Source organism: Elephas maximus, chromosome 10, assembly GCF_024166365.1.
Source record: "Elephas maximus indicus isolate mEleMax1 chromosome 10, mEleMax1 primary haplotype, whole genome shotgun sequence".
Taxonomy (NCBI): Eukaryota; Metazoa; Chordata; class Mammalia; order Proboscidea; family Elephantidae; genus Elephas; species Elephas maximus.
The window spans coordinates 56925456-56944140 of record NC_064828.1 but is presented as its reverse complement, the minus strand read 5'-3'; the positions used below and the strand labels follow the sequence as shown (position 1 = coordinate 56944140).

The window sequence follows — 18685 nt, the reverse complement described above, 5'->3', positions numbered from 1 at the left end:
AAATGAAATTGTCAACAACACACACAAAAAGGCATCAAAATGACAGCACTAAACACATACTTATCTATAATTATGCTGAACGTAAATGGACTAAATGCACCAATAAAGAGACAGAGAGTCTCAGACTGGATAAAGAAACACGATCTGTCTATATGCTGCCTACAAGATACACACCTTAGATTTAGAGACACAAACAAACTAAAACTCAAAGGATGGAAAAAAATATATCAAGCAAACAACAATCAAAAAAGAGCAGGAGTAGCAATATTAATTTCTGACAAAATAGACTTTCAAGTTAAATCCACCACAAAGGATAAAGAAGGACACTACATAATGATTAAAGGGACTATTGACCAGGAAGATAAAACCATATTAAATATTTATGCACCCAATGACAGGGCTGCAAGATACATAAAACAAACTTTAACAGAACTCAAAAGTGAGATAGACATCTCCACAGTTATAGTAGGAGACTTCAACACACCACTTTCAGAGAAGGATAGGACTTCCAATAAGAAGCTCAATAGAGACACGGAAAACCTAATTGCTACAATCAATCAACTTGACCTGATAGACTTATACAGAACACTCCACCCAACAGCTGCAGAGTATACTTTTTTTTCTAGTGCACACAGAACATTCTCTAAAATAGATCACATATTAGGTCATAAAACAAAACTCTGCAGAATCCAAAACATTGAAGTATTACAAACCATCTTCTCAGACCACAAGGCCATAAAAGTGGAAATCAATAACAGAAAAATCAGGAAAAAGAAATCAAATACTTGGAAACTGAACAATACCCTGCTCAGAAAAGACTGGGTTATAGAAGACATTAAGGAGGGAATAAAGAAATTCATAGAATGCAACGAGAATGAAAACACTTCCTATCAAAACCTCTGGGACACAGCAAAAGCAGTGCTCAGAGGTCAATTTATATCGATAAATGCACACATACATAAAGAAGAAAGAGCCAAAATCAGAGAACTGTCCCTACAACTTGAACAAATAGAAAGCGAGCAATAAAAGAATCCATCAGGCTCCAGAAGAAAACAAATAATAAAAATTAGAGCTGAACTAAATGAACTAGAGAACAGAAAAACAATTGAAAGAATTATCAAAGCCAAAAGCTGGTTCTTCGAAAAAATTAACAAAAGTGATAAACCATTGGCCAGAATGACTAAAGAAATATAGGAAAGGAAACAAATAACCCGAATAAGAAACGACATGGGCCACATCACAACAGACCCAACTGAAATTAAAAGAATCATATCAGATTCTTATGAAAAATTGTACTCTAACAAATTTGCAAACCTAGAAGAAATGGATGAATTCCTGGAAAAACACTACCTACCTAAACTAACACAATCAGAAGTGGAACAACTAAATAGACCCATAACAAAAAAAGAGATTGAAAAGGTAATCAAAAAACTCCCAACAAATAAAAGGCCTGGCCCTGATGGCTTCACTGCAGAGTTCTACCAAACTTTCAGAGAAGAGTTAACACCACTACTACTGAAGGTATTTCAAAGCATAGAAAATGGTGGAATACTACCTAACTCATTTTATGAAGCCACCATCTCCCTGATACCAAAACCAGGTAAAGACGCCACAAAAAAAAGAAAATTACAGACCTATATCCCTCACGAACATAAATGCAAAAATCCTCAACAAAATTCTAGCCAATAGAATTCAACAACATATCAAAAAAATAATTCACCACGACCAAGTGGGATTTATACCAGGTATGCAAGGTTGGTTTAATATTAGAAAAACCATTAATGTAATCCACCATATAAATAAAACAAAAGACAAAAACCACATGATCTTATCAATTGATGCAGAAAAGGCATTTGACAAAGTCCAACACCTATTTGTGATAAAAACTCTCAGCAAAATAGGAATTGAAGGAAAATTCCTCAACGTAATAAAGGGCATCTACAAAGCCAACAGCTGACATCATTCTAAGTGGAGAGAGCCTGAAAGCATTTCCCTTGAGAACGGGAACCAGACAAGGATGCCCTTTATCACCGCTCTTATTCAACATTGTGCTAGAGGTCCTAGCCAGAGCAATTAGGCTAGACAAAGAAATAAAGGATATTCGGATTGGCAAGGAAGAAGTAAAATTATCTCTATTTGCAGATGACATGATCTTCTACACAGAAAACCCTAAGGAATCCTCCAGAAAACTACTGAAACTAATAGGAGAGTTCAGCAGAGTCTCAGGTTATAATATAAACATACAAAAATCACTTGGATTCCTCTACATCAACAAAAAGAACATCGAAGAGGAAATTACCAAATCAATACCACTCACAGCAGCACCCAAGAAGATAAAATACTTAGGAATAAATCTTACCAAAGATGTAAAAGACGTATACAAAGAAAACTACAAAGTACTAGTGCAAGAAACTAAAAGGGACCTACATAAGTGGAAAAACATACCTTGCTCATGGATAGGAAGACTTAACATAGTAAAAATGTCTATTCTACCAAAAGCCATCTATACATACAATGCACTTCCGATCCAAATTCCAAAGACATTTTTTAATGTGATGGAGAAACAAATCACCGACTTCATATGGAAGGGAAAGAAGCCCCGGATAAGTAAAGCATTACTGAAAAAGAAGAAGAAAGTGGGAGGCCTCAGTCTACCTGATTTTAGAACATATTACACAGCCACAGTAGTCAAAACAGCCTGGTACTGGTACAACAACAGGCATTTAGACCAATAGAACAGAATTGAGGACCCAGATATAAATCCATCTGCATATGAGCAGCTGATATTTGACAAGGGCCCAGTATCAGTTAATTGGGGAAAATATAGTCTTTTTAACAAATGGTGCTGGTATAACTGAATATCCATTTGCAAAAAAAAGGAACAGGACCCGTACCTCACACCATGCACAAAAACTAACTCCAAGTGGATCAAAGACCTAAACATAAAGACTAAAATGATAAAGATCATGGAAGAAAAAATAGGGACAACCTTAGGAGCCTTAATACAAGGCATAAACAGAATACAAAACATTACCAAAAATGACGAAGAGAAACCAGATAACTGGGAGCTTCTAAAAATCAAACACCTATGCTCATCGAAAGACTTCATCAAAAGAGTAAAAAGACCACCTACAGACTGGGAAAGAATTTTCAGCTATGACATCTCCGACCGGTGCCTGATACCCAAAATCTATATGATCCTATTAAAACTCAACTACAAAAAGACAAACAACCCAATCAAAAAGCGGGCAAAGGATGTGAATACGCACTTCACTAAAGAAGATATTCAGGCAGCAAACAGATACATGAGAAAATGCTCTCGATCATTAGCCATTAGAGAAATGCAAATTAAAACTACGATGAGATTCCCTCTCACTCCAACAAGGCTGGCGTTAAACAAAAAAACACAAAATAATAAATGTTGGAGAGGCTGCGGAGAGATTGGAACTCTTATACACTGCTGGTGGGAAGGTAAAATGGTACAACCACTTTGGAAATCCATCTGGCGTTTTCTTAAAAAGGTAGAATAGAACTACCATACAACCCAGAAATCCCACTCTTCGGAATATAACCTAGAGAAATAAGAGCCTTTACACGAACAGATATATGCACACCCATGTTTATTGCAGCTCTGTTTACAATAGCAAAAGCTGGAAGCAACCAAAGTGTGCATTGATGGATGAATGGTTAAATAAATTGTGGTATATTCACACAATGGAATACTACGCATCAATAAAGAACAGTGACGAATCTGTGAAGCATTTCATAACATGGAGGAACCTGGAAGGCATTATGCTGAGTGAAATTAGTCAGATGCAAAAGGACAAATATTGTATAAGTCCACTATTATAAGATCTTGAGAAATAGTATAAACTGAGAAGAACACATTTTTTTGTGGTTACGAGAGGGGGAGGGTGGGAGGGTGGGAGGGTGGGAGAGGATTATTTACTGATTAGTTAGTAGATAAGAACTACTTTAGGTGAAGGGAAGGACAATATTCAATACAGGGAAGGTCAGCTCAACTGGACTGGACCAAAAGCAAAGAAGTTTCCGGGATAAACTGAATGCTTCAAAGGTCAGCGGAGCAAGGGCAGGGGTTTGGGGACTATGGCTTAAGGGGACTTCTAAGTCAATTGGCAAAATAAATACTATTATGAAAACATTCTGCATCCCACTTTGAAGTGTGGCGTCTGGGGTCTTAAATGCTAACAAGCGGCCATCTAAGATGCATCAATTGGTCTCAACCCACCTGGATCAAAGGAGAATGAAGAATACCAAAGTCACACGATAACTATGATCCCAAGAGACAGAAAGGGCAACATGAACTAGGGACTTACATCATCCTGAGGCCAGAAGAACTAGATGGTGCCTGGCCACAACCGATGACTTCCCTGACAGGGAGCATAACAGAGAACCCCTGAGGGAGCAGGAGAACAGTGGGATGCAGACCCCAAATTCTCATAAAAAGACCAGACTTAATGGTCTGACTGATACTAGAAGAATCCCAGCAGTCATGGTCCCCAAATCTTCTGTTAGCCCAGGACAGGAACCATTCTTGAAGACAACTCATCAGACATGGAAGGGACTGGACAATGGGTTGGAGAGAGATGCTGATGAAGAGTGAGCTACTTGTATCAGGTGGACACTTGAGACTGTGTTGGCGTCTCCTGTCTGGAGGGGACATGGGAGGGTAGAGAGGGTTAGAAACGGGCAAAATGGTCACGAAAGGAGAGACTGGAAGGAGGGAGCGGGCTGACTCATTAGGGGGAGAGTAAATGGGAGTATGTAGTAAGATGCATATAAGCTTATATGTGACACTCTGACTTGATTTGTAAACTTTCACTTGTAGCACAATAAAAATTATATATAAAAAAATCATGGTTTGGGTCAGGCGCACCTTAGTGACATCTTTGCTTTTCAACACTTTAAAGATGTCCTTTGCAGCAGATTTGCCCAGTGCAACGTGTCTTTTGATTTCTTGACTGCTGCTTCCATGGGTGTTGATTGTGGATGCAAGTAAAATGAAATCGTTGACAACTTCAATCTTTTCTCTGTTTACCATGATGTTGCTCATTGGTCCAGTTGTGACGATTTTTCTTTTCTTTGTGTTCAGGCGTAATTCTTATGGAAGGCTGTGGTCTTTGATCTTTATCTGTGTTTCAAGTCCTCTTCACTTTCAGCAACCAAGGCTGTGTCATTTGTATAACGCAAGTTGTTAATGAGTCTTGCACCAATCCTAATGCCCCATTCTTCTTCATATAGTCTAGCTTCTGGGATAATTTGCTCAGTCTACAGATTGAATAGGTATGGTGAAATGATACAAACCTGACACACACCTTGCTGACTTTAAACCATGCAGTATCCCCTTGATCTGTCCAAATAACTGCCTCTTGATCTATGTACGGGTTTCTCACGAACACACTTGTGCTCAGTAGAAATAATGGGTCAAAAATAGTTTGATAGCTTCTAATTAAACAAGAGTTGCCAGAACAAGGCATTTAAAATTGACTTTTTTTTTGTATTAAGGACAGCTCCCTGTCAATGTTATATGGTGCACTTATTTTTTCTACTTTCTCATTGCATTCTAATTTTATTTATTTTTAATGCATAGGGATTTTAAGTTTATATGGATTCTATCCCCACTTTTGCACTGAAATTACTCTTACTAAAATTACCGACGACCTCTTGATTGTTATGTCCAACAGGGGTTTTTCAGGGTTTATCTTATTTGATCTATTCAATTACAAAAGAATAAGGCAATGTGGGCACAGTTTAGTAAAGCGTGAATGTGATCCTCATACCATCAATATTTAGTCTATATTGATTTGAAACATCTCTGCCAACTCTAAAGCAAAGCTTTCAAAGTTATTAAATTATAGACCAAATTAAGTGCTACTCAGAAAAATTTGTTTTGGGAAGAATACATATCATCAGGTGGAGGCCTTGGGCTACTCAGAAAATCCATCCTTGTTTTAGGGTTATAGAAAAAAGTCAAGTATAGCATGGAACAAGACAGATGGATTAATAATGAGTGGGTCAGGCAGATTAGGAGGGCAAAAGGGATATCAGCAGGTCTTAAGAAACAGGATGAGAAACTACTGCATGAAATCCGCAGTAATTCTATTTGGGATCGTGAATGAAATTTTAAATTTTAATTGACTAATTTATTTTTTAATTCATGCATGCCAGTTTGCTTCTATGCACAAGTTAATATTAGCGACAAAAGAATTTACTAGGACAGTTTGGTGCGTGACCAAGAAAGATCAAATTCTTAGTTATATGTTGGAGAGGGAAACAAATACCTGTGGATTGGCAGTTGAGAAGCTAAAATTCAGTTTATGTATGAGGAAAATCTTATTTGAGAGCAAAACTGATCCAATAAATGCAATGTTGTATTAATCCAATTAATGCAATGCTGGTTTTGATGTTTAGTTCATGTTATGAATTGACCCAAAATAAACTTTGAAGATATTACATGAAATATCATGAACTTAATTACGAAACACATATGCAGTATTTGAGAGATATAATTGAGAGGTTCATCAGACCCACAAAGAGGTTTATAAACAACCAGTTTTACGAGCTAAAGCAGGTCTGATTAAAACCTCTGTCCATTCTTTTGTAAAATGACTCTTGCTTTACTTCATTAAATTTTAGAAAGATAGAAAATAAGTGGAGCAGAAGAGACAAAAATGAAAGCAGAGCAAGTTGAGATGCAGGACAAGTAGCATGGTTTCGAATCACATTTCCTTCTATTACACTCAACAAATACTCACTGGTTCAGTCAGTCCCCGGGTTATGAACTAGACCAGTTTCTGAGTCTGCCTTTAAGTCAGAATTGTAGGTAAGTGGAAACAGGTGGAAAGGGTTCTTATTTAGCCTTACTTTTTTTTTTTTTAGTGCAAGAAAAGGCTCTAAGCCTTTTCACTGATTTAAAAGCCCCACATGCAGCAGGTGATGGTGATTGTGATGAAGAATTTCAATTGTTTCAAAGTGAGGGCAAATTCACATAACATTAAAGGGCAAGGTGAAGTTGTCCTTAAGTTGGATGCTCACAACTGGGGACTGGCAAACAGCGGCTGTCTAGGAGCTAGGTCAAAAAATGTGGAAAGTACTCATTTGTTTGGCTAGGATGATCAAGATACAATTATGACCAATGTATGTGAAACAAGGGGAATTATTCAATGATACTTTTATGTTTTCTAGGGGCAATACAACATAAAGTGGTTTAAAAATATTCCCAAATGAATAAATTCATAATCACTTATTGTTGTTAGGTACCGTTGAGTAGATTATGACTCATAGCAACACCATGTGACAGAGTAGAACTGCCCCATAGGTTCTTCTAGGCTATAATCTTTACAGAGGCAGATTGCCCAGTCTTTCTCCTGCAGTCACTGGGTAGGTTTGAACCACCAACCTTTTGGTTATCAGCCAAGTACTCAAGTGTTGCACCACCCAACCCAAACCACTGATTCTGACTCATAGCAACTCTATAGGGATCCTAAATAACTGCTTAACATATTTGTATTACCTTGTCTCTTAAGGCTACATTTTTAAAAGTCTTATTCTTTCCTCTTTAACTGTTCTTACCGCCACCTGTCTCATTTTGTCATACTGTGGTGGCTTGCCTGTTGCTGTTGTGCTGGAAGATATGACACTGGTATTTCCAATGCCAACAGGGTCACCCATGGTGAACAGGTTTCAGCAGAGCTTCTAGACTAAGACAGATTAAGAAGAAATGCCTGATGATCTACTTCTGAAAATTAGCCAGTGAAAATCTTATTGATCACAGCAGAACATGGTCTAACTCCCTTGCTTTGACCACATCATCAGGAAGGATCAATTGCCAGAGGAAGGCATCACTTTGGTAAAGTAGAGGGTCAGTGAGGGTGAGGGAAATCTTTGGTGAGAAGGACTGAAACAATAGCTGCAATGATGGATTGGACATGCTGGAACTCCAGTGATGGACTGGGCAATCTTTTGTTCAATTGTACGTAAAATAAGGTCATCATGACTTGACTTGACTCGATGGTAACTATCAACTTCAACTTTTCTTAGGCTAAAGGAAAATGTTTTTGTACATCTTTTGACCAATGTCCATTCTTCTAGTAAAATTAAGGTTGATTATGAGTTAAAGTTTTATCTATATTCCAAGTCTAATATAACGCTATTTATAATTTGCTAAACTGGGGTTTCTCTTTTTTCGATACTTTAATATTTTCTCTTCGTTGAGGAATTCATTCTCCTGTGGTTATTTAGCAGACAATATAGTGACTCCCTTAACAGATTCATTTATTTCACTTGTCATATCTTCAGATTCAACATTATTGAGTCTAATGTTTGAGTATAACTATTTTCTGAAATAATTGAAAATAAAAATATCTTGATTTGTTTAAGAAGGGAAACATGCTCCTATTTTTGTCTATATTTGGAAAATCACCTGTTGTGGTTACTGAAAGCTAAGGACATAGGAAAGAAACTTACATGGAAACACACTCAGGATCAAGTTTTTCAAACTGTATTAACTTCCTTTCAAATCATATAAACGTACATTAATAGACATTCACACACATACGTTTTCAGTTGTTTTTCCACCAATTGAAAATAGGCTGCAGCATTCTGAGTCCTGTTTGCAAGTATCTTTGATATTAAGATGATAAGAATAGAATTCAAAGTTTGAAATATCAACTTTAACAATCAGAAAGTGGTATTACTGGAGTTTACGTGATGTTTCTCTGATAGACAAATGCTTGTTTCAATATGATCTGTTTCAAAAAGTAGATCTCTCACTTCCAGCCATTACCTGTGAGTGTACAAGTGTCATGGATTGAATCATGTCCTCCAAAAATATCTGTCAACTTGGCTAGGCCACGATTCCCAGTATTGTGTGATTTTTGGCCATTTTGTCATCTGATATGATTTTCCTATGTATTGTAAATCTTATCTTCTGTGATGTTAATGAGATGGGATTAGTGGCAGTTATGTTAATGAGGCAGGACTCAATCTGCAAGATTAGATTGTGTCTTAAGCAAATCTATTTTGAGATATAAAAGAGAGAAACTAAGCAGAGGGACATGGGGACCTCATACCACCAAGAAACTAGAGCCAAGAGAATAGTATATCCTTTGGATCCAGGGTCCCTGTGCTGAGAAGCTCCTTGATCAGGTGAAGATTGATGACAAGGACCTTCCCCCAGAGCTGACAGAGAAAGAAAGGCTTCCTCTGGAGCTGGCACCCTGAATTTTGACTTCTAGCCTAGACTATGAGAGAATAAATTTCTCTTAGTTAAAGCCATCCACTTGTGGTATTTCTGTTATAGTAGCACTAGATAACTAAGACACCAAGGTATCAAGTTCTGGGAATACCATAGATGGAACCTTGTAGGGAGAAGTGGCAGTGATGTCATAGACCCCTGTGGGAAACTTCTAGAAGTGATAATTAGTTGTCACAGAGGCTAAACAAGAAAGATGCTTACTGAGTAAGGTGGGATCCAACAAGAGTGTAGTACAGAATGCAATAGTTTATAAATTTCATTTTTTTCTGTGGGAGCTCAACAGACAACATTTAACGAAGGAAGGCAAAGGCTTAACCACCTAGTACTTTCATAATTCTTGATGATTAATTACTTGAAGATTAACAAAATTATAAGTCACCATTTTTAGACATGGAAGAAAATGATGAACCTGATCAGCCCATCTCAGCAGGGAGGCAAGAAATTCGAAAGAGAAGACGACCCAGCCAACCAATGGTAGACAAATCCCAGCAGACTGAATCAACAGACAAAAAGAAATACATGACCATACCACAGTCATCTGGCCCCAAAGCTACCCATAGCATTGGTAATATTCCTGGAAGCAAAGTCAGCTACTCTGCCAAAGAATATGAATCCCTTAGAGTATCTTCTCAACTTCAGCAGACTTGGACAAAGAGAAAACGTGGACAGGAAATGACTGATAAATCTCTTCAGACAGATACCATCAAAGAAGAGAAAAAAGAAGAAATCAAGTCAGCTGGTGAAACAGTGGTGCCTGAAGTAATATCACCTAATATTGGAGAAACAGCCCCTGAATTGCCAGAGAGAGTTCACGAAGTAGAAATTCCACCAAGCAGACACTCAGTCCAACTCAAAATAGACAGATCTCAGCAGACCAGTTGTACTGGAGACTGGACCATGATGAACGTTCCTCATGTAGAAATGGTGGACAAGGGACAGCAGACATATTTTAGTGAATCAGAAATGGTGGTAATTTACAAGCCTGATGGTTCTTTTACAGAATCAAAGGAAGGTGCCCAGAAACGTAAATCCTCAGGGAAGATTTTTGTCAGTGAACGTGCAGAATTTCAACCAGCAACAAGTAGCAAAGAAGAAATTAGGCAGAAAATTATCAGCAAAACTTCATTTAGTCAGCCAAACCAAAAAGGTACTTCAGTACTGATTTCAGAAAATGAACCTAGGAGTGAGGCAACTGTAATTGTTGGAGGAGAGGGTCCTTTTGTTAAAGAAGGGGCATCTGTTGAAATAAAGCCTCCCTCAACAGAAAAAGTCCTGGCTGAAGTACAGCCTCTCTCTGCAGAAGAAACCTCTGCTGGAATCCAGCTACCACCAACAGAGGAGTTTCCTGTTGGAATACAGCCTCTAGCAACTGAAGAAGTCCCTGTTGAAGTACAGCCTATACCAGCTGAGGAGGCTCCTGTAGAAGAAGCTCTTGCTGAACTTCTGCCTCCATCAGCTGATGAAGCCACTGTAGAAGTACAGCTGCTACAGGCTGAAGAGGCTACTGCAGAAGAGGTTGCTGCTAAGGTAGAGCCCGTCCCTGCTAAAGAGGCCTCTGTTGAACTTCAGCCTCCACCAGCTGAAGAGGCCCCAGCTGAACTTCAGTCTCCATCAGGTAAGAAAACTCCTGCAGATGAGGCCCCTGCTAAAGTAGAGTCTACCCCAGCTGAAGAAACTCCTGTTGAAGTACAGCTTCTACCAGGTGAAGAGACTCCTGCTAAAGAAGAGACTACGCTTGCTGAAGAGGGACCTGTAGAAGTACAGTCTTCACCAGCAGAAGAAGCTCCTGAAGAAGAGGCAGCTACTAAAGTAGAGCCTACCCTTGCTGAAGATACCCTTGTCAAACTTCAGCCTTCACCTGTTGAAGAGCAGCTTCCACCAATTGAAGAGGCCACTGTAGAAGAGGCATCTGCTGAAGTTCAGGCTCCGCCAGCTGAAGAGTATCCTTCAGAAGAAACTCCTGCTGAGCTTCAGCCTACACCACCTGAAGAGGCTCCTGTAGAAGAGTCTCCTGCTGAAGTTCAATCTCCACCAGCTGAGAAGGTCCCTGCAGAAGAGTCTCCTGTTGAAGTTCAATCTCCACCAGCTGAGGAGGTCCCTGCAGAAGAGTCTCCTGCTGAAGTTCAATCTCCACCAGCTGAGGAGACCCCTGCAGAAGAGTCTCCTGCTGAAGTTCAATCTCCACCAGCTGAGGAGGCCCCTGCAGAAGAGTCTCCTGCTGAAGTTCAATCTCCACCAGCTGAGGAGGCCCCTGCAGAAGAGTCTCCTGCTGAAGTTCAATCTCCACCAGCTGAGGAGGCCCCTGCAGAAGAGTCTCCTGCTGAAGTTCAATCTCCACCAGCTGAGGAGCCCCCTGCAGATGAGTCTCCTGCTGAAGTTCAATCTTCACCAGCTGAAGAGGCACTTGCAGAAGAGTCCCCTGCTGAAGTTCAGCCTCCGTCACCTGAGGAGACTCCTGCAGAAGAGGCCTCTGCAAAAATAGAGCTTACTCTGACTGAAGAAGCCCCAGTTGAAGTACAGTCTCCACTAGCTAAAGAAGCTCCTGTAGAAGAGGCTCCTGCTGAACATCAGCCTGCAGCAGCTGATCAGACTCCTGAAGAAGAGGTTTCTGCTGAAGTTCAGCCTCCATTAGGTGAGGAGGCTCCTGCTGAACTTCAGTCTCCACCGCCTGAGGAGGCTCCTGCAGAAAAGGTCCCTGCTGAAGTTCAGCCTGTACCAGCTGAGGAAGCTCCTGCCGAAGAGGCCCCTGATGACGTTCAGCCTCCACCAGCTGAGGAGGCTCCTGCAGAAGGGGCCCCTGCAGAAGGGGCCCCTGCTGAAGGGGCCCCTGCTGAAGTTCAGCCTGTACCAGCTGAGGAGGTTACTGTAGAAGAGGCCCCTGATGAAGTTCAGCCTCCACCAGCTGAGGAGGCTCCTGCAGAAGAGGCCCCTGATGAAGTTCAGCCTCTACCAGCTGAAGAGGTATCTGCAGAAGAAACCCCTGCTGAGTTTCAACCTCCATCAGGTGTGGAAGCCCTGGCTGAATCTCAACCACCACGAGCTGAAGACGATTCTGTAGAGGAGGCCCCTGATGAAGTTCATCCTTTACTAGCTGAGGAGGTACTTGTAGAAGAGGCCCATGATGAAGTTCATTTCTCAAGAGTTGAGAAGACCCCTGAAGAAGAGGCCCCTGCTAAACTTCAACCTCCACCAGCTGAGGAGACACCTGAAAAAGTGGCCCCTGCTGAAGTTATGCCTCTATTAGCTGAGGAGGCCCCTGAAGAAGAGGCTCCTGCTGAAGTTCAGTCTCCACTAGGTGAGGAAACTTTTGAAGAAGTCCCTGCTGAAGTTCAACCCCTACGAGTGGTGGAGCCCCCTGCAGAAGAAATTTCTGCTGAATTTCAGCCTCTACCAACTGAAGAAGTTATTTCAGAAAAGGTTCTTGATGATGAACAGCCTGTACTAGCTGAGAAGGACCCTATTGAAGAATTTCTTATAGAAGAGACCACTGCAGAACATCACCCTCCACCACGTGTAAAAACCCCCACCAAAGAGACTTTTGTAGAGAAAGTGCCTACCGAATTATCACTTCTCCAGGCAGCAGATGTTCCAGTGGTAAAATTAGAGTCACTTGTTCTGGAAGGGATTTCTGAAGATGAAGAAGCTTCTGTTGTAGACCCTGAATCTTCAGGACTGAACCCTGTTCCTGAAGATATGCCTGATAGGGAAGGGGACAGTTCTACTATTGAAATAGAGGGTATCATCCGTATAGAAATAAAATAAGGACCTCTTCCACAGCCATAGGCAGATCTTAACTAAGCTAGCAGCCAGATGCTAGTGGGTTCTGGATATACATACTTTAGGAAGGGTAGGCATTGGAAGTAGCTTCGTGAATAGGGAAATGAAAGAAAACACCAAGACCGAGCACAGATTGGAAAATGAATAAAAACGGTAGCAGTTTAAGATTTCTTCTGTTATTATCATTAAAATTTATAGTGTGTAAAATTCCTGGGTTCTGGGTAAAATACCTATTTAGAAATGAAATAAGCTTATGATTGAAATCATTACTTAAAATATCCTTTCTACAGTAAACCCCTCTTGACAAGAGTGGAGTATATTCTACAGTATACTCTTGAGTTTTAGTTGCACGTCTAAAGTTATGCAGTTTTCTTATAATTCATTGTATCTCTATTCTCTTTCCATCTGATTCCTTCTGTTGTCTGTATTTATTTCCTGATTTCAGTCCAACTTCTCTTTCCTATTCTCTTGCATATTTTACTTTTCAATGGGTGGACAGGGAAATTCATTTCTTTTGTAATGAAATCAAGATGGCCATAATGAACTATTGAAGAAACTGGGTGGAAATACAAAGAAAAATAGACTTGTATATTCATACTTACATATTCCGGAGGGGACATTTCTGTTTAGTTTTGATATGTCCTTTGAAAGTTTGGTTTATGTTTTGTGCACTCTGAACTTGTGACGAAGAAAAGCTTAGAATGAACTTAAAGCACTTTGATATAAACTATTGAAGTTGTTAAAGAGTAATTATGAATATTAAGGTCTACCGGTTATTAAAAGAAAGGCGCTCTGGTGATGCAATGGTTAAGCACTCAGCTGCTAACCGAAAGATTGTCAGTTAGAACACACCCAGAAGTTCTGCAGGAGAAGACCTGGCAATCTGCTTCCATAAAGATTACAGCCTAGAAAACCCTGTGGGGCAGTTCTACTGCGTCACATGGGGTTGCTATGAGTCAGAATCAACTCAGTGACACCCAACAGCAATAACGTGGTTATGGAAACTTTGGGGACAATATATTGTCTAGGCAGAAATCTCCTGTAACGTGCTGAAATGTTGAGATTATTCTCTTAGAAAAAAATCTTAATTTAGTTAGCATATTTCTCTGTTAAGTAAAAATTCTTGATAAATGATTCCAAACCTTCGTTAATGTTTAATGTCCTATAATTATTTGATTTTTGTCACATCGTTTATTAGCTCTGAGACCAAGTGCATATATTTTTTGAGTTACTTTTTGAGAGTTTTATAGTAACTTGTTTAAAGCACACTCGGTCAGGTATGTGACAGGTTCAAGGCTGAGAAACATTATTCTAGATTACACAGAATAAAAAAAAAAAATAGAGCTTGCTTTTTTGGAGTTTCCAAGTATTTTACATTTTAGGTTTTCTGAACCACTTAAAATCCAATTAAACTTGTTTTTCTAAGTTTTAAGGGTTTTTTTTTTCTATTTTAGATTTTCTGTTGTGATTTGCTTTCTTTGTAATATCAGAAGTTATATGAGGATTCAGACCTGCACTCACCGAAGAAAGAGTGCATGTTTAATAAAGATGGAATTTATCAACCTGCAACATTAGAGATCTTTCAACACTTAAAAGTTGGGTGTTAGTTGGAGCTAAGGTGGAGTTTGTGGCCTGGTTTAAGTGTATACAAATAGTAAACAAGTTTATTTGGGAGATCTCGGAGCCATAATTAAAAGCAGCTGGAAATGTAAATTATAGCAGGCGTGAGTAGTTGTGAAAATTTAGGGCAGGTAACATTGATCTAAAGAGACAGGTATAAGTAACAAAAATCTTTTGAATAACTAGAAAACAAGGTAATTTGATTTTTTAAATCAAGTATTGGGAAAAATTCAGGGAGAGTGGAAACACATATAGATGAATATATATCAGATTCAAGAACGATACCAGGCTGCCAACGATGAAAATTTTTACAAAGTATGAGATATTATAAAAACAGCTTTACTGAGGCATAACCTACATAAAATAAATTACATGTATTTAAATTATACAATTTGTTGGGTTTTGGCTTATGTATACACCCGTGTGAAACCATCAATACAATCAAGATAATGAACATAGTCATTACTCCCATAATTTCCCTTTGTGCCCATTAGATTCCCTTTTCTCTCCTTACCTTTCAAACTTACCCTCTGCCTCCCTGCAATCAATGATATGTTTTCTGATACAACAGATTATTTTGCATTTTTCTTGACTTTTATATAAATGGAATCATATAGTATGTGCTTTTTTTTTTGGTTTCTTTGACTCCACATAATAATTTGAGATTCATTCAAGTTGTGTTTATCAATACTTTGTTCCTTTTTTATTGCTGAATTGTATTCTATTATGTGGGCATTGCACAATTTGTTTATCATATCATTTGATGGGCACTTTGGTTTTTTCTTGTTTTTGGATATTACACAAAATCTGCTTTTAACCTTCATGTACAAGTCTTTGTGTGGACATGCGCTTTGACTTGTTCTGCAGGAATAACTAGGCGTAGGATATCTAGGTTTCGAGGTAGATGTATATTTCAATTTTTAAAACGGTGCCAAATTTTTTCCAAAGTTTGTACCATTTTATAGCAGTGCTTGTATACTGTACCGGCAGTGTCTAAGAGCTGAATTTTCTTCACATCCTCCTCAACACTTGGTATGGTCAGTCTTTCTAATTTTAGACACTCTGGTGGGAATATAGTAATATCTCCTTGTGATTTTAATGTGTTTCCATAACAACTAATGTTGTTGGACATCTCTTCGTGTATTTATTATATTCGTTATTTGCCATGTGCATATCTTTTTTGGTGGTATCCTTCAAATCTTTGGCTTTTTTTTTTTTTTTTGGTTGTTTGTCTTCCTTCTGTTGAATTGTAAGAGTTCTTTATATGGTCTACATACAAGTCCTTTGTCAGAAATATGTTTTACAGATTTTTTTCCCCAAAGGTTTATCTTTTAACTTCCCTAACAGTTTCTTTTCTTTTGCCTATGTTCATGAGAGATATAAATCTACAGTTTTCTTTCTTGTAACATCTTTGTTTTTGATATCAATGTCATGCTGGCCTCATGGAATGTACTGGGAAGTGTTTCCTCCTCTTCGTTTTTCCAGAAGACTTTGTACAAAATTGACATTAGTTTCTTCCTTAAATGTTTTGTAGAATTCATGAGAGAAGCCACTTGGGCCTAAGTTCTGTTTATTTTAACTAAAAATTCTATTTCTTTAGTAGACACAGTGCTGTTCATGTTACTTGTTTCTTCTTGAATGAGCTTTGGTAGTTTTTGGCTTTCAGGAAATTTGTTCATTTCATCTAAGTTGTAGAATTTATTGATATAAGTAGTTGATAATATTTCTTTGTATCTTTCTTTTCATGTATGTAGATCTATAATGATGTTCTGTCTCTAGTTATGATATTGATAACTTGTGTCTTCTCTTATCTCTCTCCCTGTTTTTATTCCAGATCAATTTAGCTTGAGGTTTACCAGTTTTATTGATCTCAAAAAAGTGACTTTTGGTTTCATTGATTTCTCTATTTTTGTTATCATTTATTTTCTATTTCATTGATTTCTGGTCTTTATTATTTCTTTTCTTCTTCCCACGTCTACTTAGTTACTTGCTCTTGTTTTTCTAATTTCTTAAGATGGAAGCTGAGGTCATTGATTTGAGTCTTTATTTCTTTTCTAATATAGACCTTTAGTGCTATACATTTCTGAGCATTTTTAAGCTATGTCCCACAAAGCTTAATATGTTGTTTCCATTTTCATTCAGTTAAAATACTTTATAATTTTCTTTTTTATTCTTTGAATCATAGATTCTTTATCAGTGTGTTATTTAGTTTCCATATATTTCGGAATTTGCCAGATTTTTTTTTTGGTTGTTATTGATTTCTTTTTTTTTTTTTTCAGAAAATATGCGTTGTATGATTTGAACTTTTTAAAATTTGTTGAAACTTGTTTTATGGCCTGGCATATGGTCTATCTTGGTTAATGTTCTGTGCTCTTTGAAAAGAATGTATGTTCTGCTCTTTTTGGTTTGAGAGTTGTATAAATGTTAATTTTAGAATCAACATTTGGTTGACGGTGTTGTTCAGGTCTTCTATATCATTAGTGGCTTTCTTTCTACTTCTTCTGCAGATTATTAAGAGAGATAAGAGGAATCCCTGACTATAATTGTGGATTTGTCTTTCTCCTGGAAGCTCTGTCAGTTTTTGCTTCATGTATTTTGAAGCTCTCATATAAACTACATAAATGTTTAGAATTATTATGTCCTCTTGATAAAGTCATTTTGTCCCTGGTGATAGCCTGTCCTCAGTAACATTGTCACTCATGTAGTTTAGATCCTTATTATCCTTTGCTTTGCTTATTTTAGCCATTATCTGGAAAATATTTCAGTGTTTTTCTTTGTCTAAATAACCTTTATTACTGTTGCCAGAGTTATTTTTTTAAAAGAGATCTGCTCATGCACTCACTTGCCTACAGAATAAAATACAGATTCTGTAAAATTATAGTCATGGCCCTTTACAATCTACTCCAAAATATTTTATATTACCCTCATTAAGGATAGGATGATGAATAAAGTGAAGTTAACAGCGTGACTGCAAGTTTGAAAATCATGAGTTCACTGCTTAATGAACTGTGTGACTAGTTCAGGTTGATTAACTGTCCTGTTCCTCAGTTTATCTATCTTAAAAAATGGGTATAATAAGAACAGTACCTATCAGATAGTATTATTTGAGTAACAAAATAGTTAATCCACATTAAGTACTTAGAACAGTGCCTAGGGCTCGGTGAACAACAAATGATGGCTTTAGCTTTCAGGGTTATTGTATTTAAGTTCTTGCCATACTTGACAATGATCATTATACGTCAACGCCTCTTCCTTGTTCGTTGTGTTTTAGTCATTTGTATCCTGGGCATTTTGACTATTATGATTATGTGAGAGACTCTGAGTCCCATTGACATTTTATATTTTAGCAGGCAGCCACCCTGCTTAGGTTTAGCAAACAAGTCCTGGCCTACTTTTGTAGGCCGTGGTTTCAACGAAAATTTAATTTTTACAGCCTTTATGGTGCTATTTTAGCCAGCTTGACTTACCTTGAGACTCATACTTGTTCCTGAGGAGGAGAAAGGAACTTCCTCAGGCCAGGCTGCTTCTAGTGGAGGAGCCAGTGGGGACAGTAGGGACGAAGAGGCTTCCCAGACTGGGTGCTTATTGTGGCAAAACCACCCTTGTAAGTGTTGTCTGGTGGCCCAGTGTCTCAAAATGGGAAAAGGGAGAGGGGGATGGGAGGAGAAAGGGGCTCTCAGGCCTTTGAAAAAGGAAAGAGTTTCTCTTGGTTGCTTATTATCAGTGGGGCTCCCCATTATCTCACTTGCTGGTGGGTCCCAGTTTGCTGTGTGTTGTCAAGGGGCTCCTTTTGATCAAGGGTAGGCAGGGGTCTGCTTGGACCACCTTCTGTTGCTAGGTTGGGAGATGGGAAAGAGTGGGCCTAGTCCCATTTGTTGGTTGTGTGTGTGGGGGGAGAGGGGGTTGATAGACTTCTTGCTACCCTGTTGTTCTTCCAGTTCTGAGGGCCCTAAGCAGTTTGCCTTCTACTTTCTACCTTTCAGAGTTCTCCTTTGGTGGCCTTTTGAGTTA

General features: G+C 38.6%; 1 protein-coding gene across 1 annotated transcript; it reads left to right on the top strand.

Annotated features, from left to right (window-relative positions):
- The first annotated feature begins 9740 nt into the window (after positions 1 to 9740).
- On the top strand, positions 9741 to 13039 carry FSCB (fibrous sheath CABYR binding protein). The gene is made up of 3 exons (XM_049897529.1): positions 9741 to 10732; positions 10769 to 11791; positions 11915 to 13039. The coding sequence occupies exons 1-3, from the start codon at positions 9749 to 9751 to the stop codon at positions 13037 to 13039; spliced, it is 3132 nt and encodes a 1043-aa protein (XP_049753486.1). The 5' UTR covers positions 9741 to 9748.
- The last annotated feature ends 5646 nt before the right edge of the window (positions 13040 to 18685 follow it).